General features: G+C 47.1%; 1 protein-coding gene across 6 annotated transcripts in view; it reads right to left on the bottom strand.

Annotated features, from left to right (window-relative positions):
- Positions 1 to 14,203, bottom strand: part of LOC111259934 (protein O-mannosyl-transferase TMTC3) — a 187,676-nt gene that overhangs the window by 82,072 nt on the left and 91,401 nt on the right. The window contains exon 1 of one of the 6 annotated variants that reach the window (XM_022832330.2): positions 12,356 to 12,720. The exons of the other annotated variants lie outside the window; for them this stretch is intronic. Coding sequence (XP_022688065.1) covers positions 12,356 to 12,439 — 84 coding nt within the window. The 5' untranslated portion in view covers positions 12,440 to 12,720. Of the gene's footprint in view, positions 1 to 12,355; positions 12,721 to 14,203 lie in introns of those variants that run through there. 6 annotated transcript variants of the gene reach the window in all.

Here is a 14,203-nt window from a genome sequence, read left to right as displayed (position 1 = left end):
ATTGTAGCTGCTTGAGTGAGTATGGATAGAGTTTCGTGGGTCAGTTGCTTGGCTGACTGTTGGTTAGCAAGTGAATGGCAACCCGTTAGGCGTGTTCTTGCCGAGATAACTTTTTGTCTTGACTGCCTTAGGCGGACTCAGTTTTCTGGGCGGCTTAGAAGTAGCAAGTGTTAGCTGCCTGGTCGAGTAGCTGGTCTCGTCTGGTGTAGGTTAGGCTTCGTTCCGTCTTCTCGGGGCAGCAGGTCGAGTTAGTCAGTAAAAGTCCTCTATTGCCAACGCGTGGGACGTCCACGCGTTCGTCAGCTTGGTCGACGGTCGCTTTACGCCTTGCCGCAGCCGGCTTAGAGGGCGGTACTGTCGCAATCCGCCCGGGCTCCGTGGGGACACGATCCGTCCACGCGTCGTCTTCGCTGGCTGCTGTCATTATTGCTGTTTCTGCTTCTCCCACTACGGTGGCTGGCGCGCCCCTCTGGAGTCGTTTCCTCCGTCTTACAGTCGCTACTTACAGTCGCTACTGGCTTGACTGTATGTCACTGAAAAAAAAACGGCCCGTCCGACATCATCCCATTCGGTATCGTTTAGCGTCGGGACCCATGAGATCTCCCCTACAACCATATAGTGTTAGGCGATAGTCAGGCCGTCATCGTGGTCGTGGCCTCAAATAGTCGTCGTTTTAACTGAGAAGAAGACCCTCAATCGTTGAAAGCCCATTCAGCTTGCAATTAGGAATACTCTGTATTGTAGCTGAAATGGGGATAAGAAATCCCATTTTGCCCCACTGTGGCCTCTCTCTCCGGATTGAGGGCATCAGCCAGTGGTCTTCTGCTGCCCTGGTCGACTGACAAGGCCGGAAGGCCTTGTTGCCTCTCCGGTCCTATCTTTCCCTTGCTACTGCCGGTTGAGGTTCCCTTCCGTTGCCACTGAGGCATCATCATTGCACCCCGTGCTTTAGAGTCCTTCTTTCCACTAGCCGCTTGTCGATGAACCACTACTAAAAGAGGCTGGCAGACGGCCTGTCGGACGGGCCTAACGCGGGGGTCGGCAGAGTATTGCTGGGCAGCAAAGGCGTTTTCCTGCCACTACTGGAGGCCTTTCTCATCGGTCTCTGCCCTTCTTTCGCTGATGTACAAAGACCCTATTTTAAAAGCACCAAGCAAAGGCAGAGTGGAGCGCCAGCTCGCCTCTTTTTCGATAGCGGCGGCGATGGCTGCGAAAGATGAACAAGTCGCATAAATTTCGACGAGCTGGCAGCTACGAGGGCAGCAGTTGCTGATTGGTGTTGTTGTTAGTGCTTTTTCTTCTTCTGCAGCTTCCACTTTCTCATGCCCGCTCGGGCGGCAGTTGGCGATGGTGCTCAGCTCGGCTGTTGGCTTTTGAGCTGCCGCCTGTCTCTCTACGAATCCATCGCGCCGTTATCTGCTGCCTGCCTTCCGTGTTCGTTGCCTTTGCTGCTCTTGTCTTCGAGGACGGGGTGATCGAACAGTTAGGATCAAGGACAAACGAGAGCCGCTTGCACGAGGAAGGATGCTCGAATGATCCTTACTGAAGCGCCCACTCGATACTAAAGCCACAGCCACTACCGTCACGGCAGCACGAACCTAAGAAAGCTGCTGTCAGCTACTGTCGGCCGCTTGCCGTTCTTTCGCCCTCCGCCAGCCCTCCGGCCTGATTCTGCAATGCACACTTAACATCGGCCTGGATTCCTTCTCTGTTCAGTCCCCACTAGCGTCAGCAGCCGCCCAGGCATTTGCCCTGTGCCCGTGTAACAGAAGCAGCGCACAGTACGACAACAACATCGAAAGATGCTGCTCAGGATTGATCCTCTGCTGCTTCCCTTTTACATCTTCGAATAGCATAGCGAGGGTGTTGGCCTCGCCTCTTCTACCAAGCACGGCAAAGGCAAGAATTCCTGCGTTTCTATCCGTCCGCTTTTCTGCCTGCGGCTCCGAAAAAGAGGCCTGCTGTCCTGACTGAAGCCTGGACTATCGCTGCCTGTATCGTTGTCTACTTGAAATTGTCGCTCCCACCGTCAGTCCAGCCTGCTTGGCCCGGTCGAGCAATGAAGTAACGATAACCTTTGTCGACATGACAACCGTTCTGTGTGGGACACGGTAAATAACGACTTTGCTCCTACTCTGTATTTAGATGTGTTTTCAATGGTAGCCAGTGTATAAATATATCCCACATTTATGCTTATATCTACACAGATTTGTAGTTTGAGGAGTATTAAGCATTGGTTTAATAATATTTAGTTTTAATATTCCGGGTAAACTATTATTTATATTGCGTTAGTATCTGTGGTTTTAGTAGTGATTATAGGGTTTCTGTGTAAGAAATACAAAAAATCCCTTTCTAGGCTTTCTTAATTTTAGCAAGGCACCTGAAATTAGCTGCTTCTTCAGTGATTATGAAAAAAGGGTTGCTTGGTCTTAAAGCCCTCGCGTTTGACCGAACGATCTACTCATACCAACAGAGCGCTATTGTGAAAAGCTCTTAAAGACAAACATTTTTCAATATTATTACGGTTGACGTGAAACAACGAAAAAAAAACACCACTTTCCTTCTTGACGTCGTTATTGTGACACAAAAACTTTCCTCTAACCTTGTCGCTAATCTAACGATTCTCCTTTGCCACCAGCAATTATTCCCGATGGTATAATGCAAATAACACCGTTTTCAGTGACCTGCGCCTTCTTAAGTTAGACTTCAGAAGAGAAACCCATTCGCGTGGGTACCACTTTAGGCCGCTTCTTTAGGGGTTTTGGCATTCATGGTATTTGTGTACCTGTGCTCTTAATGTTACGCTAAAAGCACGAAAAGAAAATGATATTTAAGACAATAAACACTGGTAACTAACACTTAATTTGGTAAGGCATGAGGAAAAAAGAATGCGATCGCATTAAGTAACAGAGAGTGCTGGGCAGTACACATTTTACGTACACCGCGATAGGTCACAAGGATCCGGTGAAAAGAGCTATTACCAGCTAAATATCTAACACATCTATAGTGAAGAACGGAGAGGAAGCACATCGCAAGATATATATGTATATATATATATTATATGAGCTGGCTTCCCAGGCTAAAAGAGCAGAAGGATAACGCACTCCTAATGAAATTTCACAAAAGCAAATTAAGTTACAATGAAGTGTACACCTTTGTCGTGTGTGCAATCACGCTGGCGGCGGCTACGATGGCACAGACAGCAACTATGGCCTGCTGTCTCGGAAAACAGTAGATAGATAGGCGTAGGCAACGATGGCAGCTGATAAATTGATATGGGAGGCTACGCTAGGGCAAAAGCGAAACTGCGCCTCTTCTTCACGCATAGTACATTATCCATTCTACTCGATGCCAGCATCAGCATGAAGTAGTGTCGGCTGCACGAAATTGCTGTACTCTAGAACACTGTGCAGCAATATTGTTCATTTTTAGCGTACGAAAAGAAGCTCGATACTTCCTATAGTAGATCATCATGGCGGGGCTTGCCAATTATCCCACCTGCATATCCCTATCATAGACGCATGGAAGATACTGAATGAGGTGGTAGTCGCGAGGACTGCCACCATGTAGCAAAAAAGTTCAGATCGGGTCATCTCGACACCATCTCGTAATGACCACCGTCATTACTACTGCTATTGATTACATGAAACCTAAAGTTGTGAAAGCTAAAATCGGGTAGAGTGAAACAGACAAGAAGGTAATACTAGAACTATTTGTTGCGTAAACTAGTCCGCATTGTATGCAAAGCTTCTTTCACAATTTGTTTTTAACAATCTACTAGTTGTAATACGAACATCTTTATATGTACGATGAAACAAAGGCGCAAGCCTGTGTCATTTTAGTTGTGCTCGGTAAAGACGCATCAGCAAGGACACAGGCCACAAAAAAACAAGATAGTTTATGTACAGCAACAGCAGCCGCATTTTACAGTAACTGCTAGGTGCATCCTTTCGTTCATCGACTACAATTTACTTTGGTGTCTTTCCACTTAGTAAGTTTTACGAGTCTCCGGTTCCCTAATATCTATCGCTCTCTGAGCGGCCCCATAGCCGTGTCTATTTCCATCCGCAACAGTCTATGGGGAATAGCAGATGCGAAAATTAGTTTGCCCCATCGCCGTAGTAGCGTATTCGTAACGGTAGTACTAGCAGCAATAGTCGGCTGCTTGGCCCGGAGTTGGATGCAGTGTCGCCGAGTTGCTGCAATGAAGTTGGACTCGGCTCCTAACGATGCTGTTTGGTGTGGCAGCGTTGCTGGCATCGCTACACCATTGGCACCATCGGGCGCATACTAGCGATGCGTTCAAGTGAGCGACGGTGTCAGAAGCACTCAAAGTGTGTCGATGACGCTACAGCAATCGCCATTGCTGTCGGCAGCGTCTCTTCACGCAACAGAAGCAGGCAGATACGCACAGAAGCAGCCCGACCTGCTTCCCGACCGGCCGACACAGAGGCATAGCGGCATGTTGAGAACTCTGCTTGGTAAAATATTCAATTTGTGTCGCTCACTCGACTTTCACCCGCCTTCGTCGCCTATACTCGTTCGCCCACCAACACTACCCATTCGCTGGTTTTCGACGAGTCAGCCAGCCGACCGGGGCTGCTCGAGGCCCCGTTTCTGCTACTGCAGCTATCATTGGCCCATCAGAGGCGCGGCTTATAGACGGAAGGCAGGCGGCAGGGGCAACGGCGTGCAGCGTGCCGTGGTAGAGGCAACGACACGAAGGCGGTTTCAGAACCGTGTTTTCGGCTACTAGCTTCGTTTGTTGATCCCAACCAACCGAAAAGGGACACGAGAGCACATCTCCGCTCTGCGTCCTCCCTCGCCGCTAAGGCGATGTAGGGGCGACAAGCCCCTTACGATAGAAACACTACCATGGTAACAGAAGATCACCAATGAATGAGAGAAGTTGGATAGGAGACTTGGCGGAAGTCTAACTTTTTAAAGTTACGTAAACAAAATCCTGAGCACTGAAACGCCCTTCCCTCCTATCTCTCTCAATCCATTTACACGTTCAATCCGCCAACTAAACAGCCGCTCCTACACCTCGTGGCCCGTATCACGAAGTCGGCTACGATACCAAGCTTACATGAGAGACGGGAAAAAGAGGGGTCTGACGTCCAACGTTTTATACATACACACACGCTTTCACCTTTGAGTTCTCGCTTTTCCTGTGAGCATATACTACCGCATATGAGCCATGGCTATCATCATCGGTATAGCATATAGAAGAGTGTGTATGGCAAGGAGGAAGTAATTTGCTTTAAAATAAGCCCCCGAACTTTCCTTCGTTCTCACTAGCCCCCCACAAACTCCCACCGTCGCTGCTCGTCCTCATCGTTTCTCATCGTCGCGGCGCCGATCAAACGGTATCCATCTCCAGCGAGGCACACTGTGGAGATCCTCGGTTCAGCCCGAAAGACGCGCCACGCGATCCAGAGATGCGCGCTGCAATGGAAAAGAGGTGACATCCACCTCGGTGTTAGTGGTGGGGAAATAGCAAGCATGCCTCCCACCGCTGCACATTTGACCAAATATGAAATTCATTACGAAAGAGGAGACATATGATATTTGGCTAGCATACTACAATATTTAGATGGCTCAGATGTATTTATCTGAGAGACTTTGTCGGGCTAATACACATACGTAACGCTCGCGGATGCCAGAGCCCATATGCTAGAGGGAACTTTTGGGTGGTTAAGGTAGAAAAGCCTCTGCCAGCTGCAACTGGCCTTCAACTGCTAGAGTAATCGATAGTTGAAAAGGCGACGCTTTGAAGCATCTATTTCTCTCTATGCTCTTACCATTGTGTGCTACGCAAACACACGCACCTACGTACGTATGAACATCGTAACCTAAGGTTGTCACCAATCAACAAAGGTCAAGTCTTATCTAAACCAATGCCCACCGAGTTCGGAAGCTTTGAGCAACAGATGTCGACGACCGGTTCTTCTATAGCTAAATGAAACTTAGCAAAGGCCCACATTGGCAACTGTTGCGATAACCGCGTCATCCAACGGTGACGGTAAGGGCCAGTGCTGTTGTCAAGTGACTGTTGGATCCGGACCCAATTGAAACAAAAGATACCCAGGTGCCGCAGCAGTCCTCTACAGCAATGGCAGCCACTACGACGTTACTGCTTACACGTTCTTTCTACGGGAGGAGATCTCGACAAAAGCGGCGAAACTGCGCCTTGTTCGCCCAGCTTCTGTTTGAATACGCAAATGGACGTGGTTTTAAAGATTCTCGTTGTAAGTTAAATATGTCTGTCGCCAACGTAATATGCGCATATGTTACATAGCGTCTCTAGGCTGGTTGTTCTCTGCTTTTACCAACTAATTCTAATAATGTAACTACCACTGGCGCTTCGAAGAGTTGGGGACGACGCGTGATTAGAACACGTTATTTTAGGTCGACAATAAACCTAAGCCAACCATCTGGTTCCTTCTGGTAGGACAGTCAAAATAAGGACAAGATGTTGAGTGTCCGACTGCTCGCATCCGCAAACCAATATCGCAGTAAAAGCGACGTCAATCGAAGAAGCTAGGCCAACTTGGCTCTTTTTCCTCACATCTCTGCTATGGATTCAAAACTTCGTTAATACGCTCGAAGTACGTTAAAAGGAAAAGGTGACAATTGAGCGAACTGTTCAGTTATAGTCTAACATTATATTCTAGAAAAAAATCCAAGCACTGTAGTAAAGTTGAGCTTTAGTGACAACTTATATATGCTATTGTATTTACCATTTCTCTGCTGATGAATAATTTCTGTTTCAATCGATATTTTTTAGTACATTGTACGCTGCATTATATGATATGTATAACGAGTACAAATTGGTTATTAAACATTTTTTCATTAACTGTTGAAGCTCCTAGCAGCAGGCTATTCGTATGTAATCACAGTCTGTCTTTATGCTGGTGCCGCTGCGAACAGGAATCTCTAATTTCACTCCTTGTCACTAACTGAAGATTCGCTGTTCGCTACTGCGTCAGAAGTTGGGCAACCCAGTTACACACCAAACGCCAAATCCACATATACAGAGAAAGACCTACAAACACATACAGTTTCGCTCAGCTCTCCATGCCTTTATCCCATCAACTCATAGGTTTACCATTAAATAAGGGATTGGGTTCCGTTCCTCATCTTTTCGTTCAGACTTTAGTCAGGATTCGCCACAAACCCTCAGCCGCGTGCGTTTTCAGGCTACGCTAACAGCAGCGATGGAGCAGAACCAGTCCTTTCTGCTACTGCCGCTGCCACTGTCCTCCGCAAGCAGCTAGTTCAGATTTCATATTAGATTGAGGAAAAAAGCCTGCGGCCAGCGGGCGACGACTGCGGTAAGGGCGAGTAAAGAAGGACGAAGTCCGCAGCGAGAGAAAAGGACAGCGAGTATAAGATAGAGAAGAAAAAGTAGGCAGATGTGGCAAGCTAGCTACGACAAGCCAGGCCAGAGCAGGGCATAGCAGTATATGGGGACCGATGAAAGCTAACAGCGGCAGCAACTGTAGTAGTACTGCGCGGGGCTGATATTGTGTGGGTAAACAAGGGAGATTGTCCAAAGACGCTGAAAACTTTGCTTTTCCCGGTAACCATTGACTGACTGGCACATAAACGTAGTAGTATGTGGGGAGAGATGGAGAAGTAACGAAGAGTAACGTTGACACCGACACGGATTCGGCGAAATCAGCAACAAAGGACTGAAAAAGTTGTGTTACCGGTAGCAGCATTTGCCAAATTGCCAACACCATCTGGCAGAGTTAACTCATGCAGTAAGAGCGGACGATTAGATTAACAAAAAAGAAAAGAAAAAAAACAACAGATGCATTCATCTACTTAGAGCTCGGAATATTTAAGGCTTAAAATATGTCGTGTTTTAAACGTGTTAACCCTCACGAGCTGTTTTGGTAAGAACGGATGATTTTCGTAGTGGGCTCGTGTTGTATATCGACAGTTTCATGGCACGTCCTAAAAGCGCATACATTATTTTCCGTCCCTTGCATAACTGGCTTCGATTCCAAAAGTCCATTGCGCCGCGATATCTTGATCTTTAAAGCCTTTTCCAGGATGTGACTGGACGAGTTATTAGGCCACTACCTTAGGTATAAAGCGCAGCATTGTTACCTAGAGATCTCTGGCAAAAAGCGGCCGACATGGCCGATCTTCCATTGTTTGTTGCGCATTACTGCTCTTAGTGCTCTTAGAAGTAGCGGAGAGACGACGACGTCAGCACCAGCAGGAATGACCGGCTGTCTGTCACTGGAACGGGAATAAGGGGAGCGGGTCCGAAGTGACAAAGATACTACTGCCGCTCTCGCAGTGGCTGGCGCCTTCGTCTGCAAAAGACTATAGGTTCAACCATTCTGAGCTATGTACAACAACGGTAGAGAAGCATCGACGGTATAAGTAGCAGCAGAAGCTACCTAGGTGGCCGCAACCATAATGGGAGTGGCGGGCTACGTACTGCCGCGTATCTCCAATTCCTGTCTCAATCTGTCTGAGCCGGTTTCTCATTTTTCGGTTGCTCTAGGCAGCTCTACGGAATGTGTGCGCAATTTAATTTTTTTCTAGAACAATCGCCCTGATTGGTTCCCTCTGCTTTGCGCCTACTGCCTCCCCATACCTATACCCTGCCTCGCTTCGCTAGCACAAGTAGCACAGCTAACGCGAATGCCTGCGCTGCCGCTTCTACTGCCATTGCCGTTCAAGACATCGAATGCGAAAGCTACAGTAAGAGGCAGAAGGGAGAACGAAAAAAAAAGTGAAAGGGAAAAGCGAGCGAGAGAGAACGAGAAAAAACGAATTGAAACTAGCGACACATGGCCCGTCGGCCTCGTACTTTTATACGACAGCGAAGTCTCCGGCCGTCTAAAGGGTGTGCGGAATCCAGACATTGCAAGGGAAGGAGAGCGACGGTACGTGTATGTGTGCGTAGAAAACGAAGGAAAGAAAGGCTACCCTATGGCCTAATAAACCAAATGAGTGCTACCACCGAGTTCTTCTCTACAACTCCTTCTTTGTCGACCGTATCCTTCTTGTCTGTTTTTTTGGGGTGAGTCTCTTCCCGTTTTCGGCAGCGCAGGAAGCGCTTGCTTCGAACATCCAATAGAGCAGGTGTATAGCATGTATTCCTCAATAAGGATTTTAGATAAAGGATCAGCTAAGCTGTTGCATTGAAAATAAAATTATATCGGACGACGAATAGATTACGCCATACGATTTGAAGCTGTAAAGTGAATAGTACTATAATATGTTTGGCTCCTTACATAGATTTGTACTCAGCTCTGTGTGCAAGAGGACCTAGCAGAAACTAGATTTCTACTTACACTCGAATCAGGTCGTTTAAATGCTGTGGAGTTCAAATTAGTCGGCAAGTAGGAAGGAATGATGTTATGGAAAATTTATATTAAATGCGGAAAAAGGGCATATCTATAATACTGAACTCGTTATGTCATTCTGTTACGCTTATGGAAGGTGTTATCATGGGAAATAAAGCTGCAATACGCATCGCTGTTCTTTAGACGAATATAGGTTTGCACGTAGATAACGGGATTTGGTCTTGTCGATATTGCTTCCTGTTACCTCCAGCCGGGAGATATTGATACATGTATATACACCAACAGGGCTATGCATATGGCGCGTTTTGTCCTGAGAGTTGTTTTCCGTTTCCAAAAAACTCGCTGTCCGCTTAGGATTCTCCATCAGACAGGACAGTGGCAGGAAGTCCAAAACCGAAAAGACAATGCGTCTGGAATGCAAAATTTACCCTGTGAAGGCAATGTTTGACAACGACGGTGTACGAAAGGAGATGGACGGTGATGCCAGGCGGCAACAATCACAACAGCACGATATGGCTTACCGATGATAGGAGTGATGGTAGCGGCGGCAGCAGTAGAAACAACACAAAAACTAGCATACATCATCGGATCTGCCCCTGAGGGTTTGCTGTTGAAGCCTGGTAAGTCAATGTTGCCGTATGCATCATCTGGCGTCGTTCGTCCGGGCGTTACCATCACAAAAACACCACACGAGAGAGATGCACGACAAGCACTAATCAGTTACATCTCATGCTAGCATAAACAGAGGCCAGCTACACAGACGCCATGTGCGGGTAACATTTCGCTGTCACACGACGCATAGTATTGTATTATAGATATTGACAATTCCGGCCAGGCAACTGGATTGTAGCTAGCAGACATGAGGTTGGAATCCGGCTTGAACAGCAGGACCAGGCAGTAAAAGTATACGTATTTTTCACCCACCCGCTGCCTCGACTTGTGCGAACGTCGTTGCACGAGGCGCGCAGGGTATCTGTTAGAGCCTGTTTGTTTTGTCGGCGAAGCTATGGGTTGATAATAGTGGGGGGATCTCTGTGGTGGGTCTAACGGGCTCAATGGGTCAGGCTGCCGGAAACAGCGTTCCAAAAAAAGGCTATTAGTACGTACCGCAACTGAAGAAACTGGCTTAGAGAATGCCAGCTCACAGCTGTATCTGCTACGGCAGCCGGCGGGTCCAGCTTTACTTGCAATTCTAAGCTGGCCTGGTGTGTAACATACCGCTGCTGGTTGTTCGTTAACTAGAATCGCTGCGTTTTTCGCATCTGTGGACCTAGAGCACTGGAGATCCGATCAGCAACGAAAACAAATGACCGAGCGGCCTGGGGCGCTGCAAGTCGGTGCCTGGTAATCGTATCGAACGCAATTACCCCCGACTGCCTCCTGAGAGGTGCCCTACGTTCAGCATCCATAGTTTGGTTTCGCGTTCAAGCTGACTGTTCCCTTTTTCAAGACTACCTGTATCCCGTCGGCAGCGGAGTCAACTTGAATGGAGGTAGCAGAAACGAAAATGAAACGAGGATAAAGACGAAGGTTGCGTTAGTGAGGGGATCGTGAAGGAGCAACATCGAGTATCGGTGCCGGAGCGGGTCGCCACTCTTTTTACCTACCCATTGCTCAACAAACAACCGCACCATGAAAACGGCATTCCAGGCCGTTATGGCCTGGCTGGCTTGGCCTCAATTCGCGGTTGATCGCGATCGTCATTGCCGTCATCACGCTAGCTTTTGCCACCAGAAGCATTGACTCTAGTTGCTACTAGCATTGCCGATGTCACAGATTTGCCTGCGGTGTTAACATGGGCTGCGTGCCCTGAGTAATGTTGCTCCTTAAATGTTTATCTAGCAGTTCTTAACCTAATTTCACCAGTAGGCTCGCGTCCTCAGCTTTTAAATATCTATGTCTGCAGACCTTTGATGCACGCTCTTATGTTAGTTGACGCTCTGCCTTCAGCGGTCACGACGTTGAGAAAACAGATGGAAGATTGCATTGCACTGATCGGTTTCTATCTTAATAGTCACAAATAAGCGACACGCTTACTGGATGCTGTCACACCTGTAGCGGGGTACGCTACTTCCTGAAAAATGGTGTCAACGCTTTGTTCTCACAGCTTACCATATAGACATTTGGTGTACCAGAGCGACCAAAAGCAGTGATAGCAAGATACGACTAGATAATTATAGAAACGATACTAAGTTACGTTGCGATGAACGATAGAGCGATTTACTTGGCCATTGAAACTTTCTACTTAGAACGATATGACGCGTAATACCAGTCCATTCCTCCGCTGGGTGTTATATTAAATTTGAAATAATCTGTTATTTTCTTCTCGCTCACAGTATTAGCTTCAAATCATGCGAGATGATGATAAGTCGTACACATCGAGACGTTCATTTTTAATACAGTTAATGGCATATGTGTAAATACGTATAAAATCTACGATGTAAGTTAAGATGAAATAGAAAGCAAATGTTATCAATTCTTTTTAAGGAAACATCTGTGTGATTTAGTGTGGTTGCCCTTTGCGCGAGCGCTTCAATCCTTTACAACTGCGTGAGTAACACCAGGCAAAATTCTGACTGGCTTTAATTGAAGGATAGATTTACCTTTTTTTTTGTTCAATCGAGCAAAAAAATGTGAGTACAGTGATACTGGACGAGCGAAAAGCAAGTGACCTAGATAAACATGTCGCATGATTTTATGAAATGCATATATAGCTTCCATGCCTAGTGGGCTCGAAACACTGACTGGCTTAATCTTATTGTTTCATAAATTGATTAGTCAATAGTATCTGTAATACGAAAATGAGGAGCAACGATAACTTTTATATACAGCGCTTCAATCCTCGACGGCGCTCGACTGGTAGCTTCCTAAATCCGGTTCAAATGCTGAATGGAAAGAAACGCGTTACTAAGTACGCATGCAATGATGTATTTTTCCTTCTTCTTTCTCTCTCGCACCTAAAATCTTTTTCAGCTTACTAGAGATGATCTATAACTCTCTAACAAACATCCGAGACTTACAGCCCATGGTCCGAAATTTCCTAAGCCTCCGCCCGGACTCATTTTTGCTTCTCGACGACGTCCACGGGCCGACCGGCTGTCCATTCGTTCTTTCACTCTGCCAACGCGCAAGTAAGCAATGCGTGAATAATTCCATTGTCCAATCGTCGATTGAGTAAGCACGGAACGCTTCCTGAACAGAACTGACAGTTATGTGGGACGAGCAAGAAAAATAAAACGAGTCACCAAGAGAGCAGGCTAGCAAAGCGTAGTGATGGAGAAGAGCAGATAACTCTTGCGTATGCTGCTACTGGTAGATTTCGGCCAGCGGAAAAGTGCCGAGGGTGAGCAAAAGAAAATGAGCGGCAGGTAGGAGGCCAGGCAACCACGCAGTAGCAACCGCCCCACTGTAATACTGCAATAGCCACAACCTAAGTACTACCATAGAGTTGGCTATCGCATCGCACAACGATCTCATAAAATTTCAAATCATCCATTAATAGCCGAGTATAGCACAAATAGACCATTCGTAGCTCCGTTGTTTATATTCCCTAATACTAAAGATGAAACGAAAAATGAGCGTGCCGGGACGTCCACGCCAAAACGGCAGCGACCACTTGGCCAAAGGACGACGTCCCTAGCGATTTTCCCGCTCTCCCAGCCATTCGTCGATACCTACTCCCAATGTTCTCGTTAGCGGCACCAGCGCTTCACGTTTATACTGCTACCACTTAGGCTTGTCTTCACAAAGACGAATAGTGTAGACCGGTAGCATCGTCAACTTAGACCGGATCGGTGAAAGTCGAAGCTGGGCTTCGGGCGGTGCGACTACAGGCGGTGGCTTATGCTTTTGAGAACTCAAGATGAGTTGGAATGGCGAAGATTCGTAGGTACAGAGCTGGAAAGCTGGGAAAGTGCTCTACAGTATACAACGGCAATAGTGAAATAAACCTAGGCAAAGAGAAAAGTAGGGGAGGTCGAAGGCAACTTAATCTTCGTGCTCAATAATTCATCCCGTCAGAGCTACGTAGCTAGCTAGCAGCTAGCTAGGTCAGCTTGCAGGTAACCAGCTTCTTTAGACGACCTGACGGGGTAACCAAAGCGTTTCATCGCCGTATCAGCGGTCGCCGCTATCGTTGTTGCCGTACAACCATCTATGCGACGGTGGGCCTCTTACTTTGCGACCTGCATCATTCTTTTCTTGTGTTTTCTGCCGTCGGCGCAATCGTACCGTTTGGTGCCACCGACTTGTTTAAATCGAAATAGTAAATAAAAGCTAGAAAAAGAGATAGTAATCGAGAAAAAATGTATCGAAAGGAACGAGAAGGAACACAGCCACTTATTGTGTATTTGTGTATCCGATCCCTAAGTATTCGCTGCTGCTGTTTCAAATGTACGCACTTCGGCGTTGTAGCTCAGATTCGCCGTCCTGTAGTCTTCCGTTTCTAGATGCGTGCATATCTACGTAATTCAAACGATCATTCACCAAAACGAGCTCTAAGGGGAGAAGCGTACGCAAACATGGAAGATTGACGACAAAACTTCTGCAGCGCCGAAATAGGGCGGGTTGCATGAGGGCAAACACGGGAGCTCCACTCACATACCCTTTCCCATGTGTTCTCGCCAACTCTAACGTACGCTTAACAATTGTCTCATTTAGATAATGCTGTTTATTCCCTAGATATGTCGTTATTATTGTATAACGGCAACATTTCCATGTCACCAAGCCATGGTTGCTCCATCCGTTCCTGTCTTTCCATTCGCTAAGCGTTTCTCCTCCTTCCCAGATTGGGCGCATGGTGCGTCTGGCACCGTTACGTCCAAGTAGGTAGCTATAATGATTGGACACATAATAATGGCAGCAGTAGT

Source organism: Varroa jacobsoni, unplaced genomic scaffold (genome assembly GCF_002532875.2).
Source record: "Varroa jacobsoni isolate VJ856 unplaced genomic scaffold, vjacob_1.0 scaffold_386, whole genome shotgun sequence".
NCBI classification, from domain to species: domain Eukaryota; kingdom Metazoa; phylum Arthropoda; class Arachnida; order Mesostigmata; family Varroidae; genus Varroa; species Varroa jacobsoni.
Note: the sequence above shows the minus strand (reverse complement) of the source record. Positions and strands in the feature narration are given on the sequence as shown.